Below are 21,592 nucleotides of genomic sequence, written 5' to 3'. Positions count from 1 at the left end.
CCTTCAATTCATTGATACAAGCTTCCATGATGTTCCGCCCACTCTCCCCTTGGTTTTGCATGTGGCAGCACAGATTTTCATATTAAAGTCTCCAGTCACAATGCACTCGCACTCATGGCCCTGGTGCTTGCAGAGTTATTCTTTGATTAGATCAGTGATTGTCTTGATATTTGATGTTTTTGCCTCCTTTTTTTGATGGACGTAGAGGTTGATTACTGCGATTGTAGCTTGTGTTCCCTCTATTCCTATTCCTTTTATGTTACGGATCTGAACATCGTGCGAGTGCGTGAGCCATTCCTTGACACATACTTGCAGATTTAGTTTTATAAAGATGGAAAGCCCGCCAATGGGTCTTCCAAAAAGGTTCTTCTTATGAGCAAATGTGTGGATTGCCTGGAAGCCATTCATAGGGCTAGGCGTTGTCAACCAAGTTTCCTGTAAACATAAAATGTCACCTGTTTGTAGGAGTTCTATGGCTTCTTTATTTGCTACTGCAGTTTTGAATTACGCCACATTCCAGCTTATTAGTCTAATCCTGGATCTTATCATCTGCTCCTTTATTTCCCCAGTGAGGGGAATTTGGTCTCCCCTTGGTGTGCAATGGTGCTGGTGTCCAGGCGGTCTGGCATTTTCTTGTGCTAGGAGTTTGGCCTCCCATTGATGTGCAGTACTGCTGGTATCCAGGCCCAGTCTTCTGGTGCCCCAGAATTTTGCACTGCTCTTGCCTCTGTACAACGTTCGACTCCACCACTCATTGAGAGCTAGATTGTGATGTTATTTTCACAGGGCTGTATTGAAATTGGTTTGGTGCCCCTTAATACACATTTCAAAAGTTGTTGTACCCCTTGATCTTGTAGTCTGTGCAATAATATAGAAGGATACTTCTCCATTGCACAGCTGTCTATGCGTATACCCCATTTCTCGAGTAGATCTTTTTCTGCCATAATGTTTTGGGTATCTGCCCTGCTTGTCCGCTCCGTCAGAGTTGACTCTCTTTGGCTAATCCAGGTATAAATCTTGCAGTGCACCGATGCGGAGTGAGACGGAATTTAAGTAGGCCAGTGGAGGTATGCTGGTCAAGAGGTATAAAATATTTGACCGAAATGTCACATGAGTCTCTTGTTTCAGGGGTGAAGATCAAAGTGGATAGTGTACTTGCTTTCAATTGCTCTTCCATTTCTCTATTGTCGTTCTGATGTGCCCGTCTGCCATTTGTGATTTTTGGGCCAAAAGTCCATATATGACACTTACCTGAGCATGGCGCGACTTGTACTTTTTCATCCAACCTAGTACTAGTATGTTGCTTGACTATCTGGACCCTCTGATCAATAGGCGAGGTCTTACTCGCCGTTGTTGTTTGCAGGGTGTCTATATTTTGGCCTTCACATTGTGTCTCCATTAGCAGTAGTTAATATTTCGCTGTGCAGGTGACCCTTTCTGGTGCCAACAGCAGATTTCTCAGCTGCTCGCACAGTTGCATTCCTGCAAGCCCGTTTGCTGCGGTTTGAACTGCCAAGCTTCTACTTGTCTTGGGTAGCACCTTTGTCTTTTCATGGGGCTGCAAGCTTTCTTGCCTTTAGGCATGTTTTTGATGTTGGGGTTCACTACCTCCGAGTGGGTTCTTTCCTGGGGGTTGAATGCTGTATGTAAGGGAGCGTATGTGGTAATTTCCCTATTTGGGCATTCTGCTTTTTGCCCATTTGTGCTGATGATTCTACTTTGTTCCTGGCTGTTTTTCGCCAGGGTTACTTCTTCAGGAGTTCTGGGTCTTGCTTGGAAGATGGAGTAATTACCTGGGCCCTTAAGGAGCGGTCTGTTCCAGTCTCTGCTTGATTGGACTCAGGATTTGTGTCTAATGTTGGTCAAGCAAATTATTTTGGTGTGAGGGTCATACCGTTTTTAGGTCTCGCCTGAGCCAGCGCGCATGCGCTGCTCTGCGAGGCTTTAGTAAGGGATTTTGAACTCAGAACACATGCTCGTGCTTTTTTAATTAACCTTCAATTGGCCTGTGCATGCGTCTTTCTTAAAAAGACAGCACGCAATTGGTCCAAGGTGGGCGATTGTCCTACCTTCTTTTGTACATAGCCTAGGGTGCTCTGGAGCGAGCATTAATGCCATTTGTTTCCAATTATCGTGTTCGCGTTAATTGGAAACAGATGACGCGATCGCGGTCAGCGCTGGTTTTTCGCCTGCAGCGGTGGTCACAAGCGCACGTGCGCACCACTCCAGGGCTTGTCTTATTAGCTTTCACTTTCGTGAAAGTTTGCAGCTTTGTTTGTTTGCAGCCAGGGAGCCCTGTCGTCCATCCGCGCAGCCATCAAGAGAAGTAAGTCTTTTCACTTTATCTGTGGTTTAATGCCGAGCATTTATCAGCAATAAGGCACTTTCTGAACATCCTTATTAGGAGTGTTGTGGCCAGAAAGCGCTCACCCGACGCAAACTTTGACAACTGTTTTCTTTTTGCTGCGACTCCAACTCCGTATAGCACTAACAGGGGACCCAGCTTGTACGATTGATGTATTTTTATTGGAAATGTATTTAGACCTGTGTTGCTTTAACCTCACAAACGGGTCAGCTGAGCGTGCCAGTGCTTTAAAGCCATACGGGTAATTTATAAAGGTAACCAAAAGTATGGTCAGAATTAAAACTAAATGTAAATAATATTGGCGAGTACAAAGCCGTGTGGATTCGAGCAGTCCTCCACCTGCCGATTGTCTTCTCTGCACTCGTCCCGGTGACCTGCCCCTTTAAATCCTTGTGCCTGTGTCAAGGCGGAGCATGGCCTTTCTCGTATCCTTCCTAGGCCGCGCACCAGTGGCCGCTCACTTGCCCTGCTGTAGTGCCCAACTCCTGCTGCCTCCACTGTACCAGGCACTCCAGTGGGTGTGGCGCTGCTTCCTCACTTTGATCAGACACCGGCCGTGTGGATTCGAGCAGTCCTCCATTGGCCGGTTGCCTTCGGGGAGCACTTGTCCCATTCAGCCGTGCATGCCTCGTTAAACCTAGCGACTACTGATTGCACAGGCATGGCGCGCTTCCTCTCTGGGCCGCGCGCCGGTGCCTGCTCCTCCACGGTTCTTTGGTGTCCAGGTCCTGCTACCTCTGCCAAATCTTGATGCCACCAGACACTCTCCCTCAGGCCGGCTGAGGCTTCCCGCCTGCAGCGATGCACTCAGGAAAAGTGGAGGGACCTGGATCTCCTAGGCACTGCTCCCTAGAACCCCCCCCCTCCAGGTTTCCACAGCTCTGCTCCTGCTGGTCAACTGCGATACCGGGCACTGGCGGTGCACTCTCTGGTATTTGTTTCTGACAGAACACGCAGATCCCTCGACGACCGCCCGCAGGTAATTTTAAAAAATCCTCTCAAAATATTTCAGCACACCGCCCCCAGCTCCATTAGTGAAGGCTGTCTACAGGCGTTGGGCATTGAAGTGTTCCCCCACATCTGTGTTGTTTTTGTTTCAGTTACAGTGTGCAAATCAGTGTGCCTTATCCCGGTGCAGGTGGGTTTCAGTTTCCATGTCCTGCTCTCCATGACCACATTATTGTGATGTCCCTGCCGGTTTCAGAACTATATTGACATTTCAGTGTACAGCTTTCTCTGACCAGCAGCAGTGTGTTCTTTTTCCTAGCTCATTGCCTCTCCTGTGTTCCTGACAGTGTATACCCTGACCCAGGTTACCTGTTTGTCCAAGTATCAGTGTTTTCCCTCTCCTTATGTATGCCTCCCCTCTTCAGATATGTTTGGGTGCCCAGTGTCTGCGTATCCTTCTGTCTCAGTGTCAGTGAGTTCCTTGTCTCAGTGTCAATGTACTTCCACTCTAAGCATCTTAATTTCATGTCTTGTTGTATTCCTTACCTCGGTGCTGGGGTATTCCTTCTACCAATGTCAGTGTAATTCCTGTCTATGAGCTACTTTATTCCCTATCTATATTCCCTGTATCGGTTCATTCCCTGACTCACTATGTTCCCTGTCTGTGTCATTGTCTTCCTTATTGCATTGTGTTCCCAGTCTCAGCGTCAGTGTCACTGAATTTGGTGATCCAGTCTCACGGTCCCCCATGTGCCAGTGTCAATGTGGTCCCTATGTGTTTTCCATGTCTCAGTGTGTTCCCTCTATCTGCGTTTTCTCTGTCTCAGTGTCAGTCTATGTCCTGTGTCTGTGTGTTCCCTGTCTCAGCATCAGTGTATTCCTATGTCGGTCTGTTCCCTGTCTCAGTATCAGTATATTCCTTGTGCCTGTGTTCTCCCTGTCTCAGTGGCAGTATATTCCCTGTCTTTGTTTTCCCCGTCTTAGTTTCAGTGTATGTTCTTCCAGTGAGTTTTAGTGAATTTGCTGAGTCTGTGCTTTCCCTGTCTCTGTGGCTGTGTTTCCTCTGACCGATGGGGCCTCTACAGTCACTCACTTATCAGGCTCCTGAAAGGTCAGTAAGTCTTGGGCAGCCAGTCACATGTGATGCCTATGTCTCAGAGAGGCTACCAGATTTAACCTCTGTCTAAACTCTTATAAGGTCCCAAAGGCGAGACATATTGGCTATGCCAATGCTGGTTTCTTTTGGAGGTTTTAAATGACTTTCACAGTTTTTTCTTTTGTTGTCTGGACGGCTGCCCTGCAATACTTGCGGTCATTTCTTTTGGGCCTTTTATTTTGCTTAGGTGTCCCTCTTCCATGTTTATCGAGGGACTGCCACTTTTGCCCAGTGGCATGCTGCTGGTTAGTTCTATAATGTCAAAAGTTTTTCCTGTTTCCGTTATTGCGTTTTTGGCTCCGGAGGGCGGATCATTGTTTTCAAGTTTTGTATGTTGTTTATCAAGGCTTCCTAGATTGGTTTATTAGGGGGATAGCAGGTCTGGCAGTGTGGTTAGCTTTTCAACGATGGCTTCGCATGTGTTACTTGCGAAACTTGCGGTTGCTCCTAAGCCTTTTTCTTTAATGGCCCACCGGTCAACTTTGGCATTTAGCATATCTACCTTTTTATCAGGACGCTTTGTTCCAGTATTTGCATTAGTTCCACTTGTATTTTTCATTTGTGGGATTGCCACGTATGTGCTTTAACAGCTGCCAGTAAGGATGATTTTTTTGTGTTTTAAATGTGGTCCAGTCCTGCCTTATAAAAGGGATCTGGGCTTTGAGAGCAGTATCCAGGATTTAAGCCACTTGTTGCTCTTTTAAAATTCATCCGCCCTTTGTTGAAAGTCACTGTCTGTTACTGATGGTGCTTGTTCAACTTGATTGATGCCTGGATCCTTCCTTCATTCCTAAAGCGTTGGGCTCTGTGTTTAGGGTGCTGGGAGCACTAAGTTGTTGTGCATGCGCCCTTTCCAGGTTTATTCGTTGGAGTGGAGCAGTTCGGTCTAATTTTCCAAGCGGATGAATTCGTGGAGTCAAAGGTGGCATGTTGCTGGTTGTTTGGGTGATGAACAAGGGCCTCTATTTCAAATACATTCCTTTTTTGGGTGGTTCCTGGGTTTATTTGACCCTGCGTTTTACCACGTATTTCGCCTTCATTTATTGTTGACGAGATCTCAATGACTCCGATTGCTCCGTTTGTTTCTCTGGCATGCTCTGGTTAGACAAATTGTCGAAGTAGTTTTGGGGACTGTTGCTGTCCACTGCCGTGCCTGCAAGTCTCACCATCTCTGCAATTATGATCTACAAAAAGAATCTACAAGCACTCCCAGATTTCTGACTTTCTTTGCGGGTTTGGGAAGATTACCCAGTTCTTGTGGCCACCAGCTTGGGGACCAGAGGACTTGTCTCTGCCAAACAGAATAACTCAAATTGAGTTTGAGACAATTTGAGCTCATCCATTCGCTTAAAGCCGGCATGCAGTCGCCGAAACGGGAACGGATGTTTTCCTCATTACCGTCGTAAGAAGTCAGCGAGAGGCCAAATGATTTGATTAATGCCGCCAGAGGTGTCACATAGATATTGAATAAAGTGGAGGTTAGTGATGATCCTTGGGGAATGCTGCGAGGGAAAAAGAAGGGGTCTGATTTGAATCCTCCAGTAGAAATGGATTGTTCCCTTTTGTTGAGAAATGATTTCAGAAGAATCAGGGCTTTTCTGTTCATTCCCATCTCAGCGAGGCGTTTGATCAAGACATCCTGATTCACTGTGTCGAATGCTGCTGAGAAATCCAACAGAATCAAGGCAGCTTTGCCTAAGGTTGATCTCATTTCTGCTGTGGCCACAATCAGCACAGTTTCTGTGCTATGCCCATTTCTGAAGCCGAATTGGGAAAAACGGAGGAGCTCCTTATGGTTGATAAAGGTAGATAAATGTTGATTCATTCGTTTTTCCACTATTTTAGCAAGGCGTGGGATCCTTGAAATTGGTCTATTATTTCTTGGATCAAGAGGATTAAGATTATCTTTCTTTAGTAATGGTAAGATGGATACCTTCTTCCACTGTTTTGGAAAAAAAAAACAGTCTTAAACATAGTGTTAAAGATGGTTGTAGTTGATTCGCAATTACATCAGTGGCTTTTTTTTTTTAGTAAGGCTGGAGGGCGTGGATCATGGGGTGAGACTGATTTTGTAGCATTTATTAGTTTGACTACTTGGTTGTTGTCAAGAGAGACGAATTTGGAAATTGATGTGGATTCGAGGACTTCAGGGTTGGTAGCATTGTTACTCACCACTAAAACTGTGCACCTTTCTAAGTCAAGACTGTACAAATATTTAATACAGTTACTGCCTGCACCTCATACAACACAATGGCTAGCCTCATAACTGTATCCTCATGACAGACCACCCGATGAAACCTCACATCGATCTGTGACACTAGTACCAAACTGCGATCTTGTGTATTATGTTGACATCAAGAAACGATGCCGCAAAAACTTAGTGGAATTTCAAATCTGCAATGTTTCAATAGAAAAGAGGTGCCTCGAAAAGCAGAACAAGCAAGAGCAACAAGAAATGGGCTTTAAAACGTGAGATTCTATTTCCCGGGCTGTCCTAGATGTCAGACTGGACCACCTGGATCATTCCAGTCCACCCCTCCCCCAAGGAACTTACAGTTTATGTATAAAATGGGGTCTGCATACTAATCATGTGTTAAGACACCAAGCTCTTTTCTTTTCCTCATATACAAATTCATGTATATAAATGTAGGTTTTGTGACCCCTCGCTCTTTGAAAAGAACCTTGTCTCACATATGTACCCGTACTGATTTATATCAAAGGAGTTCTTAAGTCTAGTGGCTGCAGCATTGAGGGGCGCGATGACCAAGGTTTAGGATAGACTGTTTCCATGACGAACAGGGAGAGTACTGAACTTCTTTTAGCCTGAAATTTATAAAAAACAATTTTGACAACCGGCTCTGATGGAACCTTTGTTTCTTTCTCTTTCTTTACTAGGGAAGAGCTGGAAAATCTAAAAATAGCATCAGTTACACATGGAGGTTTGGGTGATGGTGCCAGAAAAGGTTTTATGATCTAAGCAGACTACATGCTGGATCTCAAGAGAATATGTGATGTAAAGACAGTGTCAGCTGGCACGGATTGGGGATGGCGAGGCGGGGGGGGGGGGGAAAGAAGGAAAAAAAAAAAAAAGTACCTCCTCACCGAGTCTCTCCTTGTTGTCCCTTGTCTTCGTCCCTATGCTCTGGCCGGAACAGAAAGCACCCAGGCTCCCCTAAGCCAATCACAACACAGCAATACAGCTTTGTGATTGGTCTGAGTGCCGTGGTTCAGCGCTCAGCAAGGGAATGGGAGCCTTGTCATGTTCTTCACCCAGGCTGTAATGCAATCGGGGTGGAGAACATGCAAAGTGCACATGACTGCTTGGCTGGCCCGAGACGCACTTTACAGAGTTCCCACCACTCCTCCCCCTGCTCATTATCTTTTTATTTTTCCTGTACTCCACTGCAGAAGGCAGTGGGGCAATGCTCCTCCGCCTTAGTGGAGGAGTTGCCACTGTGTACAGAATACTTTAAGAAGGCATATGACGTCACAGGCATGGGTGGGGCTCTAGGCTGAGCTTAATGAGTGTTAATAGTTGGTTTGGACATCAATAAGTAAATCAGAAATATGTACCTGAGGATATAATCACAAAAGAACTTTACACTATTTCCCTTCCCCCCCCATTTAAGTGAGAAGCAGAAATGAAGAAAGAGCTGCATAAAAAACAAAATAGGAATTATTAAACAGGTGTTAAAATACAAAGTACTAAGAAAGAGAGAACAATCTGGAAGGATACCGCACAGCTTGTAGGGTCCAGACCATACTTGTAGTACCAAACCTTTGCTCAGTAGTCTGGAAAAGAGCTACAAAAATAGGTGTCATCTATAAACCATTGGAAGGGTACATTTTCTAACGCTACATGTTGAATCGGAGTAGAATTTTTAAGGCAATGGGCCAACTGAAATAGAAAGACCAGTTCTAAACCTATGAAAAGGTTTGCTTACTAAGACTGATCAGCACTGTGCAAAAGAATTCAGAATATTCATGTAGATGCACCCCAACAGAGAAAACGGCTGAAGGGCTGCCCCGTTCAGCTTAGTCCAAATTAGAAGAATCTCTTTAAAATTTAAGTGATCCTGCATCAAACTATTACAGTGAAGTTCTTTGCAATAGAACAAAATTCCAGAGTATTTACATATGTAATAACCAGCACTGCACGTCGCAAGACCTGGATTACAGGTGGCGCTCTCTGGCTTACCGTTAGGTTCTGTTCTGACCAATTCACATCAAAGCCATCAAAAGCATGACTTTTCCAGTTCTTGTCCAGCTCCCGGATGACATCTTCCTCCACCCGCTGAAGAAACTCTGCTAAGCCTGGGTGGTGGCACAGTGGTCCTGGGTGGAGGTCCAGCTTCGGGCAAACGCTCGTTTCAGTCTGAGTGCCAATGTTTCGGCCATGAGGTCCCTGTATAGCTGCATCAATTCTAGAGATGGGGGCTGTCTGGCAGCTTTTCTGGAATCATAGAAAACAAAGAAACAAACTGAGCCTGGAGGGATTACATTGTAAGAGTTTGATGGAAGAGTGTTCATAAAACTGGTAACCTTCACTTAGAGCAAAGTAGCAAAGTTTGGTACATTACAGGTAATCAGTTGAGTTTACTTTTAGCAAGTTTAAAAGCATGATCAGGGACTCAACACAGTAAAATGAAACAGATGATGACGTTACCAAATGTGACATCTTGGCCTGGTGCATTAATACTGAGGGTGAGACCATATGCGTGACCCAGCCGTGGTCCATGCAGGCAACAGCGGTGGGGCGGTGTAATGGGGGATTTCGAGGGAAAATTCATTCTTTATTTAATTTTCCCTCAGTATCGTCCCTCGGAATCCCCCCTTACACGGCCCCATGGCTGTTACCTGAACGGACCGCGGCTGGCGTGACCCATGTACATGTTAGCAATGCTGGAATCCAGGGTCTGGCGCTGAAGTGGCTCTGTTCCTTTCTCAGCAACCGGTCTCAAGCGGTTCACCTCCCTAACTTAGCCTCCAAGAAAAGGAAATTTACTTTTGGGGTTCCCCAGGGCTCTTCTCTCTCCCCGCTCCTTTTTAATTTGTACTTATTACCCCGATCTGCTCCTTGAGAGAAAGGAAGGTTGGAACTTTTAACTATGCTGACGACCTCCAACTTATATTTGATATCAATCAATCGGCATCTTCTGTGTCCAACTTCCAATCCACCATGAACTTTATCAGCGAATGGATGAATCACAACCAACTTTAGCTGAACTCTGATAAAACCAAGCTGATCCTTATGGGTGGGCCAGCCAGCCTGTGGAATTCCAATTTCTGGCCTCCACTCTTGGGAATCCCCCCACTTCCAGCATGCTCTCCCAAAAGTCTGGGCACAGTGATCAGCAATGATTTGTCCATGAAGGAGCAAATTGGCTCTATGGTCTCCTGCTTCTTTCAATTACGTAGAATTAGGAAGATCAGTAGATTCCTGACCACTGAAGCCCTGACCCTAGTTATCCTGGCTCTGGTTATCTCCCGCATTGATTACGCCAACTTATTTTATGTCGGCATCCCAGCCTATCAATTACGTTGCCTACAGTTAGGCTGATCTTTCACCAGCCCAAATGGCATCATGTCAGATCTTTAATGAAATCCCCTACACTAGCTTCCCATGGAAAAACGCTGAACTTCAAGCAGGGATGTACCATTTTTTTTTTTTTTTTGAAACCGTTTATTACAATCTCAAATAGTTACAAGTATGGGCCTACAACCGTTTGGCCGGCCGCTAGAGTGGCAGAAGCATATGACATACATACAGAAAAATCTCTTGGCGGTGCAAAAAGGGTAAATCAGGAGATATCAGTAGTGCAGGCCACATAACTCCAAACCCACAATACGGTTTCCTTTTGTCGAAACACAACAACACAAAAACAACCACACCCGCAAGGCAACCCGCAATCCCAAGTGACAGCACGCGCTCCTTAAGTGGGGGACCCCAACCAGTCGCCAAACTCTGAAGAGGGGAATGGGAACAGATCAGGGACTGGGGAACCACGTGCCCATGGCTGGGGGAGGGGGCCGGCTAGGGGGACGGGGCTGGTGAGGCAGCCGGCAGCAGCGGCGGCTCGCAAATACCCCCGCGATAGGCGTTCCAGGGGCCCCAGATTTTCACCCACGCCCCAGGCTTACCCCTCGCAACATACACCACCTTTTCACGAAACATACACCAGTCCATGTGTTCTTTCCAGGCCGACACTGCCGGAGGCCTCTGGGATCCCCACAATTGAGCAATGTCACGCTTAGCTATCATGTATCCCAGAGTCACCCACCGCGTCTGCGGAACCGAGTAGTCAGTTGGCTCCCACACATTCAGCAAGCATCTCCTCGCTTCAGGCAACAACACGACACGCGTAACCACTCGCAGGACCTCGTGCACACCACGCCAGAATCGCTCCACCTTTGGGCATTCCCACAGAATATGCAAGAAAGTTGCCAAAGCACCACAGCCACGCTTACACAGTCCATCCTCAGCAAAGCCCATACGTAGAAGCCTTGGCCCCGTCACGTAAACCCAGTGGAGGATCTTAAGCTGGACGAAGCGAAGGCGAGCCGGGATGGCCACCTCCTTCGGAGAGGCCACCGCGGACATCCAGTCCTCGTCGTCCAACTCCAGCCCATCGGCAACCCAGGCCTCGCGGAGGCCAGTCAGCAGGCCCGATCGGTCGTTGATCAGTTTTTTATATATAAGGGAGATCGTGCTGTCTGGGACATGGCCATCCAGCACTCTGTCCTCCAGGGGGGAAGACTCCGGAATGGACGCGACATCCGGGAAGACAGAGCCCAGCGCGTGGCGGACTTGTAAGTACCGGAAGTACTCACTGCCTTGCAACTGAAACTCCGTCTGCAGCGTCTCGAAAGTTTTGAATCCCCCCCTCGTCCAGAGATCTCCCACTGTGCTGATGCCGATCGTGTCCCACTTCTCGAAGCCCTTCGAGGTCCACAGGGAGCCCAACCTCGCCGACGCATATAGCGGTGACGCCCGGGTCAAACGGTCCTTCCCCCCCATTGCTGCGTTAGCCGCGTGCCATACACGCACCATGACACGCGTCGGTCCCGTCAGGCGAGGGTCCGGCGCGCCAGAGTAGAGCGCTCGATTGTAGTCGCCACCGGGCAGGAGCATCTTGTCCATTTCAAATGCCGGGTTCAGGGCGGGCCCGTAAAGGCCATGATTAATCGCAGCTAGCTGGGAGGCCCAGTAATACCGTTTAATATCCGGGAGGGCGACCCCCCCATCGTACCACGGGAGCGTCAATTTAGCCAAGGCAATACGTGGCCTCCCGTCCCAGAACAGGCGACGCTGCAAACTCTCCACCTCCCGGAAGTAGCGCGCCGGGACCAAATCCATAGTGTTCTGGAGAGCGTACAGAAAGCGCGGCAACGACATCATCTTAAACAAGGCCGCTCGGCCGAGCGGCGAAAGCGGCAGACGCCGCCAACGCACCACGTCCTCCCTCAAGCGCTGGAGGGGGGGCAGCAAATTCCGCTCGTAGCGGGCCTCCGGGTCCAGAGTAATATATATACCCAGGTACCGAAACCCCTGGGAGGCAATCTGGATCGGACAGTCCCGTGGTAGGACCGGAGCCTCCCCGGCAAGCACATATACACAGGATTTCGCCCAGTTGATGACGAGACCTGAGTTGCGACCGAATGAGCGCAAAACATCAACTAGGACGATCAGTGATTTACGCGGGGAGGCGAGATATAGAAGGATATCATCAGCGTAGAGGGACACACGGTCCTCATGCTCGGGGGTCCAGCGGAGACCACGGATGGAAGGGTGCCACCGCAGCCACTCCGCCAGGGGCTCCAGGGCCAGTGCAAACAGGAGAGGTGACAGGGGGCAACCCTGTCGCGTGCCCCGTCCCAGTGCGAATGGGGCCGAAACTCGTCCATTCACCACCACCTGCGCCAATGGGCCGGAATACAACAACTTGACCCAGCTGATGAAGCCCGGTCCGAAGCCAAACTTCGCCAGCATCGCCCAAATGTATGGCCACTCGAGCGTATCAAACGCCATGGTGGCGTCCAAGGACGTCAAGATGGCCGGTTCCCGCACAAACGGGACACGCGCAAGCACCCCGTGCAAGCGTCGCAGATTAAGGGCCGTGTTACGGTGGGGTATGAAGCCGGACTGGTCTTGGTGGACCAAGTCGCCCACCACGCCGACCAGCCGGTTGGCCAGCACCTTGGCGAGGATTTTGGGCTCCGCGTTCAAGAGCGAGATAGGCCTATAGGATGTGACCCGCTCACGGGGTCTCCCCTCCTTGTGGATCACCACGATCGTGGCCAGACGCTGGTCCGGCGGAAGGGAACCCCGCGAGTGGGCCGCCAGGAACATCGCGCGCAGGTGGGGCGCCAGCACATCCGGTCGCAGCTTGTACAGCTCGATAGGGATGCCATTGGGGCCCATGGCCTTGCCAGATGCGACCGAGCGGATAGCAAGGGCAATTTCGTCCGAGGTGGGAGGAGCGTCCAGCGAATCCCTGTCCTCCACCGAAAGGGAGGGCAGCGCGATGTCCCGAAGCAGGGCATGGGAATCCTCCTCCGAGCAGGGAGAAACCGGGGAATACACCTCGCGGAAATAATCCGCGAAGCAGGAGACAATGGCGGCCGGCTCGGTGACACATACACATCCATCCTCTCGATCAACGGAACCACACGACTCGCTCTCTCCTTCTTATCCAACCACGCTATCAATTTACCAGCCTTATCACCCACATCATACAGTCGCCCCTGTTGCTCTCTACTGAGGCCCCTGGCCGCCTCCGTGACGAGGGCCCTATAGGCCGCCTGCTTGAGGTGTAGAACATGCAATGTGGCATCCGTCACCCCGCTCCCCAGGTCACCCTCTAGTTCAGTGATTTCGGCCTCCACCCGGGTTACCTCCTCCCGCTCGCGCCTCCGGGCATGGGAGATAAAGGAGAGGGCCTCCCCCCTGAGAACTGCCTTAAAAGCCTCCCAAAGGGAGATAGCCGAAGGGACAGACCCCACATTCTCCTCAAAGTACCGCTGCAAGGATTTGATCAATTCGGCTCGAATAGTGGGGTCGCGCAGGTACCAGGCATTGATTGGGGCTACCCTGCCCTCCCCCCTCGGGAAGACATCCAAGTGCAACAGTAGTGGGGAGTGATCTGAAATACCCCGCGCCAAATGGCGCACCTCTCCCACTCTCCCAGCGTAGGCCGCAGGAACAAGGATATAATCAAGCCGCGAGAGGCTACCATGGGCACCCGAGTGGAAAGTGTATTGCAGCTGCGCGGGATGCTTTAGTCGCCAGCAATCCACCAATCCTAGTGTATCTAAAAGGCCGGACAGCCACGCCTGTGCCCGGGGGAGGTCCCTGGGGGGATGACGATCCATAGACCCAGAAGCCACCGCATTGAAGTCCCCCCCTACTACCAGAAGCCCACCCGGGAGGTCAAGGAGGAGGCGCCCCAGGTCCGCAAACGTGGTAGATTGCAACCCCGGCGGAACGTACACTGATACAAAAACGACCACTCTGCCCTCCATTCTACCCACCAAGACAGTGTAACGTCCCCTCTCATCATGGCGCACCTCATCAATCTCCAATGGGAGCGAGTTCTTAATCATGATGCCCACCCCCCGCGAGCCCGAGGTGAAGCCCGAATGGGCCACCAAGCGATAGCCTCTCCGATTCATGGCATGAAAGGAATTACCTATAAGGTGTGTCTCCTGCAGGAAGACCACATCTGGCGAAATTCGTTTCAGATACTGCAGGACCACACCACGCTTAATCCTATCCCCCAGTCCGTTAACGTTCCATGATAACACAGTCAGATCCCTACCCCCCATCATACATGGAAGCCATCAATCGTCCCCCAAAGAGCATCTCAAAAACAACAATACAGTAAAGGGTTCGCCTTGCGGTGCAAACAAACAACACTCCACCCCCACCCACCCATCCCAACAGAACTCCCCCCTCCCTGCACCCCTGCATGAGCCCAGACAGCCCCCCCAAAGTGCAGTGTGCCTGTCGCCCCATAGACGAAAAACTAACTAGTCCCCCAGAGGAGGAGGGAAAGCCCCCAATGGACCCCGTACGACCTCCATAGGAGGGGAACATACACGATCAGTGAATGGTAACCGAAATGTTGTCCAGAGCAAGGCCTACTATTCACCCCTCAGTTCTGATCCGGCGAGCCCTCCCCACCAACCGCACCCCCCCCACCCCCCCGGCCCCGATCCCCAGGCAGAGTATCCAACCAGTCCCCAGCCGCCTCGGGACGATCAAAAAAGTGCGTGCGACCGTCCACCTCCACCCTCAGCTTAGCTGGAAAAAGCATTGAGTACTTAAGGTTCAGGTCCCGTAGGCGACGTTTAACTCCGAGAAAACTCAGTCTCTGCTTTTGGACCGTCGGAGTAAAGTCAGGGTAGAAATTCACGTCCATATTATCGAGCTTGACCGGTCCCTGTAGCCTGGAAGTCTGCAGGATAGCTTCTCTGTCCCGAAAGTTAAAAATCCGGGCAATGAGAGGCCGCGGCGGGGCTCCGACCTTAGGTCTTCCTCCGGGGACCCTGTGAGCACGTTCCACCGCAAAAAGTTTACTCAGCCCCCGGGGCTGGAGATGGGTGAGGATCAGGTCTTCCACAAACAAATCTGCCGCCTCCTCCTCCCGTCCCTCCGGCACCCCGACAATACGAACGTTGTTCCTCCGGGCCCGACCCTCGGCGTCCTCCAATCGACGGTCCATCAGGGCGCTCGCCTGGCCAAGCCGGTGCACCTCCTTTTGAAGGGCCGCCACGTCTGTAGTGAGACTCGAGGTGGTGTGGGCCAGGGAATCGACCCGGTCATTTGTTTTAGACAAGTCGGCTCTCACCAGGCCCACATCCACCAGGGCCGAGTCTATCTTCTGCGCCAGAGTATCAAAGCGCTGGTCCACCGAGGCCTTCACCTCGGCAATGGCGCCCATGACGTCCCGGAGGGTCAGATCCGCAGGCTGAGCAGACGCCTCGGCCGGGCCCGCGGGGGATGTACGCTGTGCCTCTGGGGATCCCTTCTGGAGGGTGTAGCGGTCCATACTGTTTGACTGATGTGCCGGGCCACGGCGGGTCGATTTCACCTTTGCCCGGTCGCCATCTTGCTTTGTGGACATGTCGCACTCCCAAGATCGTGCCAATCTCCTCGAAAGGGCCGATAAACCAGTTCACGGGTTCCGGGGGGGGTTGACCACTGGACCGCAGGACAACTCACAGCCGGCGGGTCAGCCGGGCACCGGGACAAGGCCACACCACCGCACCCCGCTCCGCAACCCTACCTCGCTTGAGGGCAAGGAGGGCGCAAAAGCGAAAGTGAAAGCGCGGGGAACGCGAGTCGCCCAGCCCTGCCCGCCGCTGTTGTTCGCTTTGTCCCCGGATCGCCCCACAACTCCAATCCGGGGGGCCGGCGCGGAGAAGGCCGCAATCTTCGATCGGTGCTCCCACCAGTGTCCGGGGTCCAATTCGAAAACGGAAAACGGGTGCCGCCTCAGCTCGGGTACACAGACACAGTCCCCTCATCAACGACAGGATATAATCAGGATTAATTCAGGAGGTCGCGGAGGTCCTCGGGAGCTTCGCACCTACGCGGCCATCTTGGTTGCGCGCTAGGCTCCTCCTCCCGGATGTACCATTTTCAAAGCTCTTTCTGGTAATAGTCCAGAATTTATTTCTTCTAGGATCCAGCGTTACATTCCTTCTCGGGACTTGCGGTCTTCCCATCTGAATCTGCTGGCCACCCCTTCTTTCAAACGAAAGAAACATGGGGATTAAGATTTGCGGTCTTGGCCCCACAATTTTGGAACGCTCTCCCTGCAGAGCTGAGGTCTGTAACTTCTTATGCACAGTTTAGGAAACAGCTTAAGACCTGCCTGTTCTCCCAGGGGTATTATTAGTCAATTTCCTCTCTGTTGCAGCCTCCCCCTTGACACTAGCGCCATGAAACCGTTTGGTGTACGCGCCCTTTACAAATTCTTTTGACATAACATAACATGTACGTGAGGAAATCCCACTACTGAACAACTGTTTTCAGGTTTTTCGATGGGTGTGATAAACAGGGGTGTAGCTAAGTCAGTGATATTTGGGGGTTGGGAATCTCAAATTTCCACTTTAAAAAGCAGTGCCGCAGCGTGGAGGGGTGAGATGACCAAGGTTTGGGATGGACCGTTTTCCAGTACTGAACTGCATTAGGTGGGCCTCTGACTAGAGTAGCACACTGGCGAAAAACAATGGGTTGAAATGCTACTCCAAGTGATTGCCACTGTTTGACCATTTGCAAGCACTCCTACCATTTATGGGTGTGTGACTGCTAGTAGTATGCCCGGAAACTTGTGACTAGCAGAGCTTTCCAAGCCTACAGCTGTCAATGTTTGTGAATTCCAAAATGTGTTACATTTGCCCCCATTCAAGGAGTATTTCTATGGGGGCAAATTTACTACTATTTTGGTATGCCAGTCCAAAAAAAATGAACAAGTTAAAACCTCTTAGTGAAATGAGAATAACAAGAAAAACCAACACAGGCATAGCTGACATGACCCGGGGATCTCGGGCCCTACTAGCAAACCAAAAATGCATTTAGGGGGGGGGGGGGGGGAGGGGGTTGGTCACATCCCAAACACCCCCCACTGAAACTATACCCCTGCTGTCACGCCTGGGCCTGGCAGTTCTCCCTGGGAACTCAGCAGAGACCTGTGTACAACAAAGGCCAGGAGTCCCTGCCCTGGTATCACGTATTTTAAATGTATGTTCACTGCACACACTCTTAATTGTCTCTGCTACAAAAATTGATCCCTGTGGGCAGGGCTTGATTTTTCTAGTCCTTGTATTTCACTAATGAAATTATCAAGTGAACAGGACAGAAAAAACCAGCGAGGTGGGGGGACCGCAATCATACATAAAAGAAACATCTCTATAACAGAAACTGACTCCTTCAAATACCACACACCGGAATACCTAACCGCCACCATCAAAACGTCAGACAACAAAATGCTTCACTGCCACCTCATCTACCGTCCACCAGGCAACACTACCGCGTTTGGTTAACATCTGGCTGACCTGATCTCGCACTGCTCACTCTCAAACGCAAACAACCTAATTCTAGGGGACCTAAACCTTCACTGGAACAAGACTAACAACCCTCTGATACAAACTTTAAATGAGCTCCTTCACAATAACAATTTGACCCAACACTGCACCGAACAAACCCACAACAAAGGCTCAATCCTGGATGCCATCATATCTCACAAAGATGGAATCACCATCGACTGTACCCTCCCTGTCGACTGGTCAGACCATCACCTCATTCTCTTCCTTATCAATCAAAAGTCACATCGACCACCTCGCGCAAATGATCACTTTCACTGGACAAGAAACCTAAGACAGATCCCCCTCGAAGAACTAAAAGAGAGGCTAAGTACACTCATCCCCTCCAAAGCAGGAGACAGGCCCACAATACAATGCGGCCCTGACCGACATGCTGGACAAAATAGCGCCCCTGAAACGGAAAAAAACAAGACCCTCCCATCGAGATCGTGGTTCAACACAGACCTAAATCTGGAAAGAAGACAACTAATAGCGGCAGAAAGACTTTGCCGCATCCTCCACCATAGCAGACATGCAAAGACTCAATGACACCCTAATAGAAGTCCAAAAATGGCTGTCTCAAAACCATCTGAAACTCAACCAAGCCAAAACGGAAATCCTCCTCATAGCCAACAAAGAACAGACCCCCCCCGAATCACGGAGTGGATAAAGTCCATTGATGCTCTCGACTGTATTCTCATCCCGGCAGACTCCGTGAAGTCATTGGGTATCACTCTGGACCCCAACCTGGACATGGCCAAACACATCAAGAACACCGCAAGATGTGCCTTCTTCAACTTGAAACTACTAAACAATATCAAGCCCTTCATCCCACCAAACGACCTTAAGCAAGTCACGCAATCCTTCATGCTTCCAGATTAGACTACAGGATCACCACCCTCACAGGCACGTCTAAACTACACCTTGCCCCTCTTATATCAACACTGAATGCAGCAGCCAGAATGGTGACGGGAGTAAAGAAATACGACCACATCTCCCTCGCTCTAAAATAACTTAAGTGGCTCCCAATTGAAATGCGGGCTAACTTCAGAACTGCTTGTCTCACCCACAAAGCTCTGCACACTGGTAAACCCACCTATCTAGCCGCCAAACTCAACAAAGCGGACAGACAAGAAATCTCAGAAGCATCAACACTCTGCTTCTCATCCCCCCCCGAAAACCTGCAAACAAAAGACCTTATCTCTGTCCTTCTCTGGAAATGCACCCAGAATTTGGAACGCCATCCCTATACATATCAGAACTAACCCTTCCTTCGAAGAATTCAAAAGCCAGCTCAAAGCGCTCTTCCTCAATCGAGCCCTCACGAAGTGACAACGGACTTACAATAATATTCCGCCAACAATCAGAGGATCCAGTCACTATGAAAAGGATAAACTCCTTACAGCATCTCGCTCCTGACCCGCACAGTACCCCGCCCGACTATTACCACGAACAGTACTATTTGGCATCTGAATGCTACATGACTTATACCGACCAATGACCCACCTTTGAACACTGTGTTTACTGTACCACTATTTGCTTACTTGTTCATCATTGACTAATGTTGTAAAGTGCTCCGATACCTTTGGGTCTGACTAGCGCTATATAAAACTCCAAAATAAATAAACAACAGTCTCATATACTAAGCCCAAGCCACAAATAGTGGAGGGTGCGCCAGCAATTAATAGGGTGAGCCAAGCAATGAAAACTGTTTGGCCACTATATTGTGTAACAAACAATGTAAAAATATGATACAATTTCTTCAAAAGTGCATTTGTTTAACATGCAGAAGCGATTCACCTTAAATAATCAGATAATTTCACTTCATAGATAGACGGTTGTTAAAAATAATAGTGTTTGGAAACATTTGTGGCTCGCCCGACTATGCCATTATTGAACTAAGAGGCAAGTCAGTAGTCACATAAACTATAAACATGGCCTAGATTCCTATTATAGAGGGAGCAAAATTATAGTCTAATAAATTTAATATAACATGTGCTTGTACAGCGCACTTCCTGAACCCAATTACTTAAAAGTGTGCTCATAGGTTATAATAAATAAAAAGGAGGGTCAGTGAAATAAAATATTTGTCTAGGATCAAACAATTTGGACAAGCAGGGAAGCAGTATTGGTTCCAGGTTTTCTTGTTCCACATTTTGTCATTCGGCCACTAAAAGGGTATCTTTCTCTCTCTGTCTCTCACTCGCTCTCTCCCACTGTCACTGTTTTTTATTTGATTCTTGGCTTAAGACAAGAAAAACCGATACAGAGATCGCAGAGATAGCAGACCCGACTCCGGACCCCCTACCCAACTACCAAGTCAAAAATGTTTTTATTTGGGAACTGCCACACCCTAAACACTCCCCTGAAGCTACACCCTTTGTGCTAAAGATGTATTTCCGTACGAGCTAACGGACTATTTCCGCAATAAGTGGGTGCTATGAGATTTCACCCAACAAGATAACTGGAGTGAAACATTTTAACCTAGGGACGTCCAACAGCAGTCGAGAATGACCGGATTTATGTAGGTTTTCAGTACGTCCTACACAGGTAGTAGAGTTCAAATTCACCGTCAATAGTTAGCTGCCAAATCTAACAAGGATGCACCCATTTTGGACCTACGTAGGACACACTGTGTTATGTCGGCCTCTTAGAACGTACTACTACTGCCTTCTCTGCAATCATTGATTGTGAGGTGGTGAATAACCTTATGTTAGGATCTATGAACCTGGTGCAAGCACCTCTCCATGATTAGGCTGCAATATAGCACTTCATTTACCGAATCACTCTGCAGCTCCTGAGACTTCCTCCAGAGAGAATCGATGTGTGTCCCCTCCAGGACCTCATCCACAAATGACATGTCTCTGCTCCTGCGAGTGCCTCGCCTCTTGCAGCCCGGAGCACCCTGTTCTTTCACCTAAGGATGCTCCCGAGGTCGTTCTTGCGCCCAAGGATAGTCCTGACCTCTGCACCCAGGAGCTCACAGGGGCTGCGCCCAAGGATAGTCCTGACCTCTGCACCCAGGAGCTCACAGGGGCTGCGCCCAAGGATGGGCTTGAGCCTGCACACAGGAGCTCACAGGGGCTGCGCCCAAGGATAGTCCTGACCTCTGCACCCAGGAGCTCACAGGGGCTGCGCCCAAGGATAGTCCTGACCTCTGCACCCAGGAGCTCACAGGGGCTGCGCCCAAGGATGGGCTTGAGCCTGCACATAGGAGCTCACAGGGGCTGCGCCCAAGGATAGTTCTGACCTCTGCACCCAGGAGCTCACAGGGGCTGCGCCCAAGGATAGTCCTGACCTCTGCACCCAGGAGCTCACAGGGGCTGCGCCCAAGGATAGTCCTGACCTCTGCACCCAGGAGCTCACAGGGGCTGTGCCCAAGGATAGTCCTGACCTCTGCACCCAGGAGCTCACAGGGGCTGCGCCCAAGGATAGTCCTGACCTCTGCACCCAGGAGCTCACAGGGGCTGCGCCCAAGGATAGTCCTGACCTCTGCACCCAGGAGCTCACAGGGGCTGTGCCCAAGGATAGTCCTGACCTCTGCACCCAGGAGCTCACAGGGGCTGCGCCCAAGGATAGTCCTGACCTCTGCACCCAGGAGCTCACAGGGGCTGCGCCCAAGGATAGTCCTGACCTCTGCACCCAGGAGCTCACAGGGGCTGTGCCCAAGGATAGTCCTGACCTCTGCACCCAGGAGCTCACAGGGGCTGCGCCCAAGGATAGTCCTGACCTCTGCACCCAGGAGCTCACAGGGGCTGCGCCCAAAGATAGTCCTGACCTCTGCACCCAGGAGCTCACAGGGGCTGCGCCCAAAGATAGTCCTGACCTCTGCACCCAGGAGCTCACAGGGGCTGCGCCCAAGGATAGGCCTGACCTCTGCACCCAGGAGCTCACAGGGGCTGCGCCCAAGGATAGGCCTGACCTCTGCACCCAGGAGCTCACAGGGGCTGCGCCCAAGGATAGTCCTGACCTCTGCACCCAGGAGCTCACAGGGGCTGCGCCCAAGGATGGGCTTGAGCCTGCACACAGGAGCC

General features: G+C 50.1%; 1 protein-coding gene across 1 annotated transcript in view; it reads right to left on the bottom strand.

The window, feature by feature from the left end:
* DYNC2I2 (dynein 2 intermediate chain 2) overlaps positions 1-20,469 on the bottom strand; it is a 255,373-nt gene extending 234,904 nt beyond the window's left edge. The window contains exons 1-2 of the mRNA XM_085614066.1: positions 20,338-20,469; positions 8,668-8,922 (exon numbers count right to left, since the gene is read on the bottom strand). Of these exons, the coding sequence (XP_085470192.1) occupies positions 8,668-8,922; positions 20,338-20,418 (336 nt within the window). The 5' untranslated portion in view covers positions 20,419-20,469. The remainder of the gene's footprint in view (positions 1-8,667; positions 8,923-20,337) is intronic.
* Positions 20,470-21,592: the final 1,123 nt, after the last annotated feature.

This window comes from Triturus cristatus, chromosome 1_2 (assembly GCF_964204655.1).
Source record: "Triturus cristatus chromosome 1_2, aTriCri1.1, whole genome shotgun sequence".
NCBI lineage: Eukaryota > Metazoa > Chordata > Amphibia > Caudata > Salamandridae > Triturus > Triturus cristatus.
Note: the sequence above shows the minus strand (reverse complement) of the source record. Positions and strands in the feature narration are given on the sequence as shown.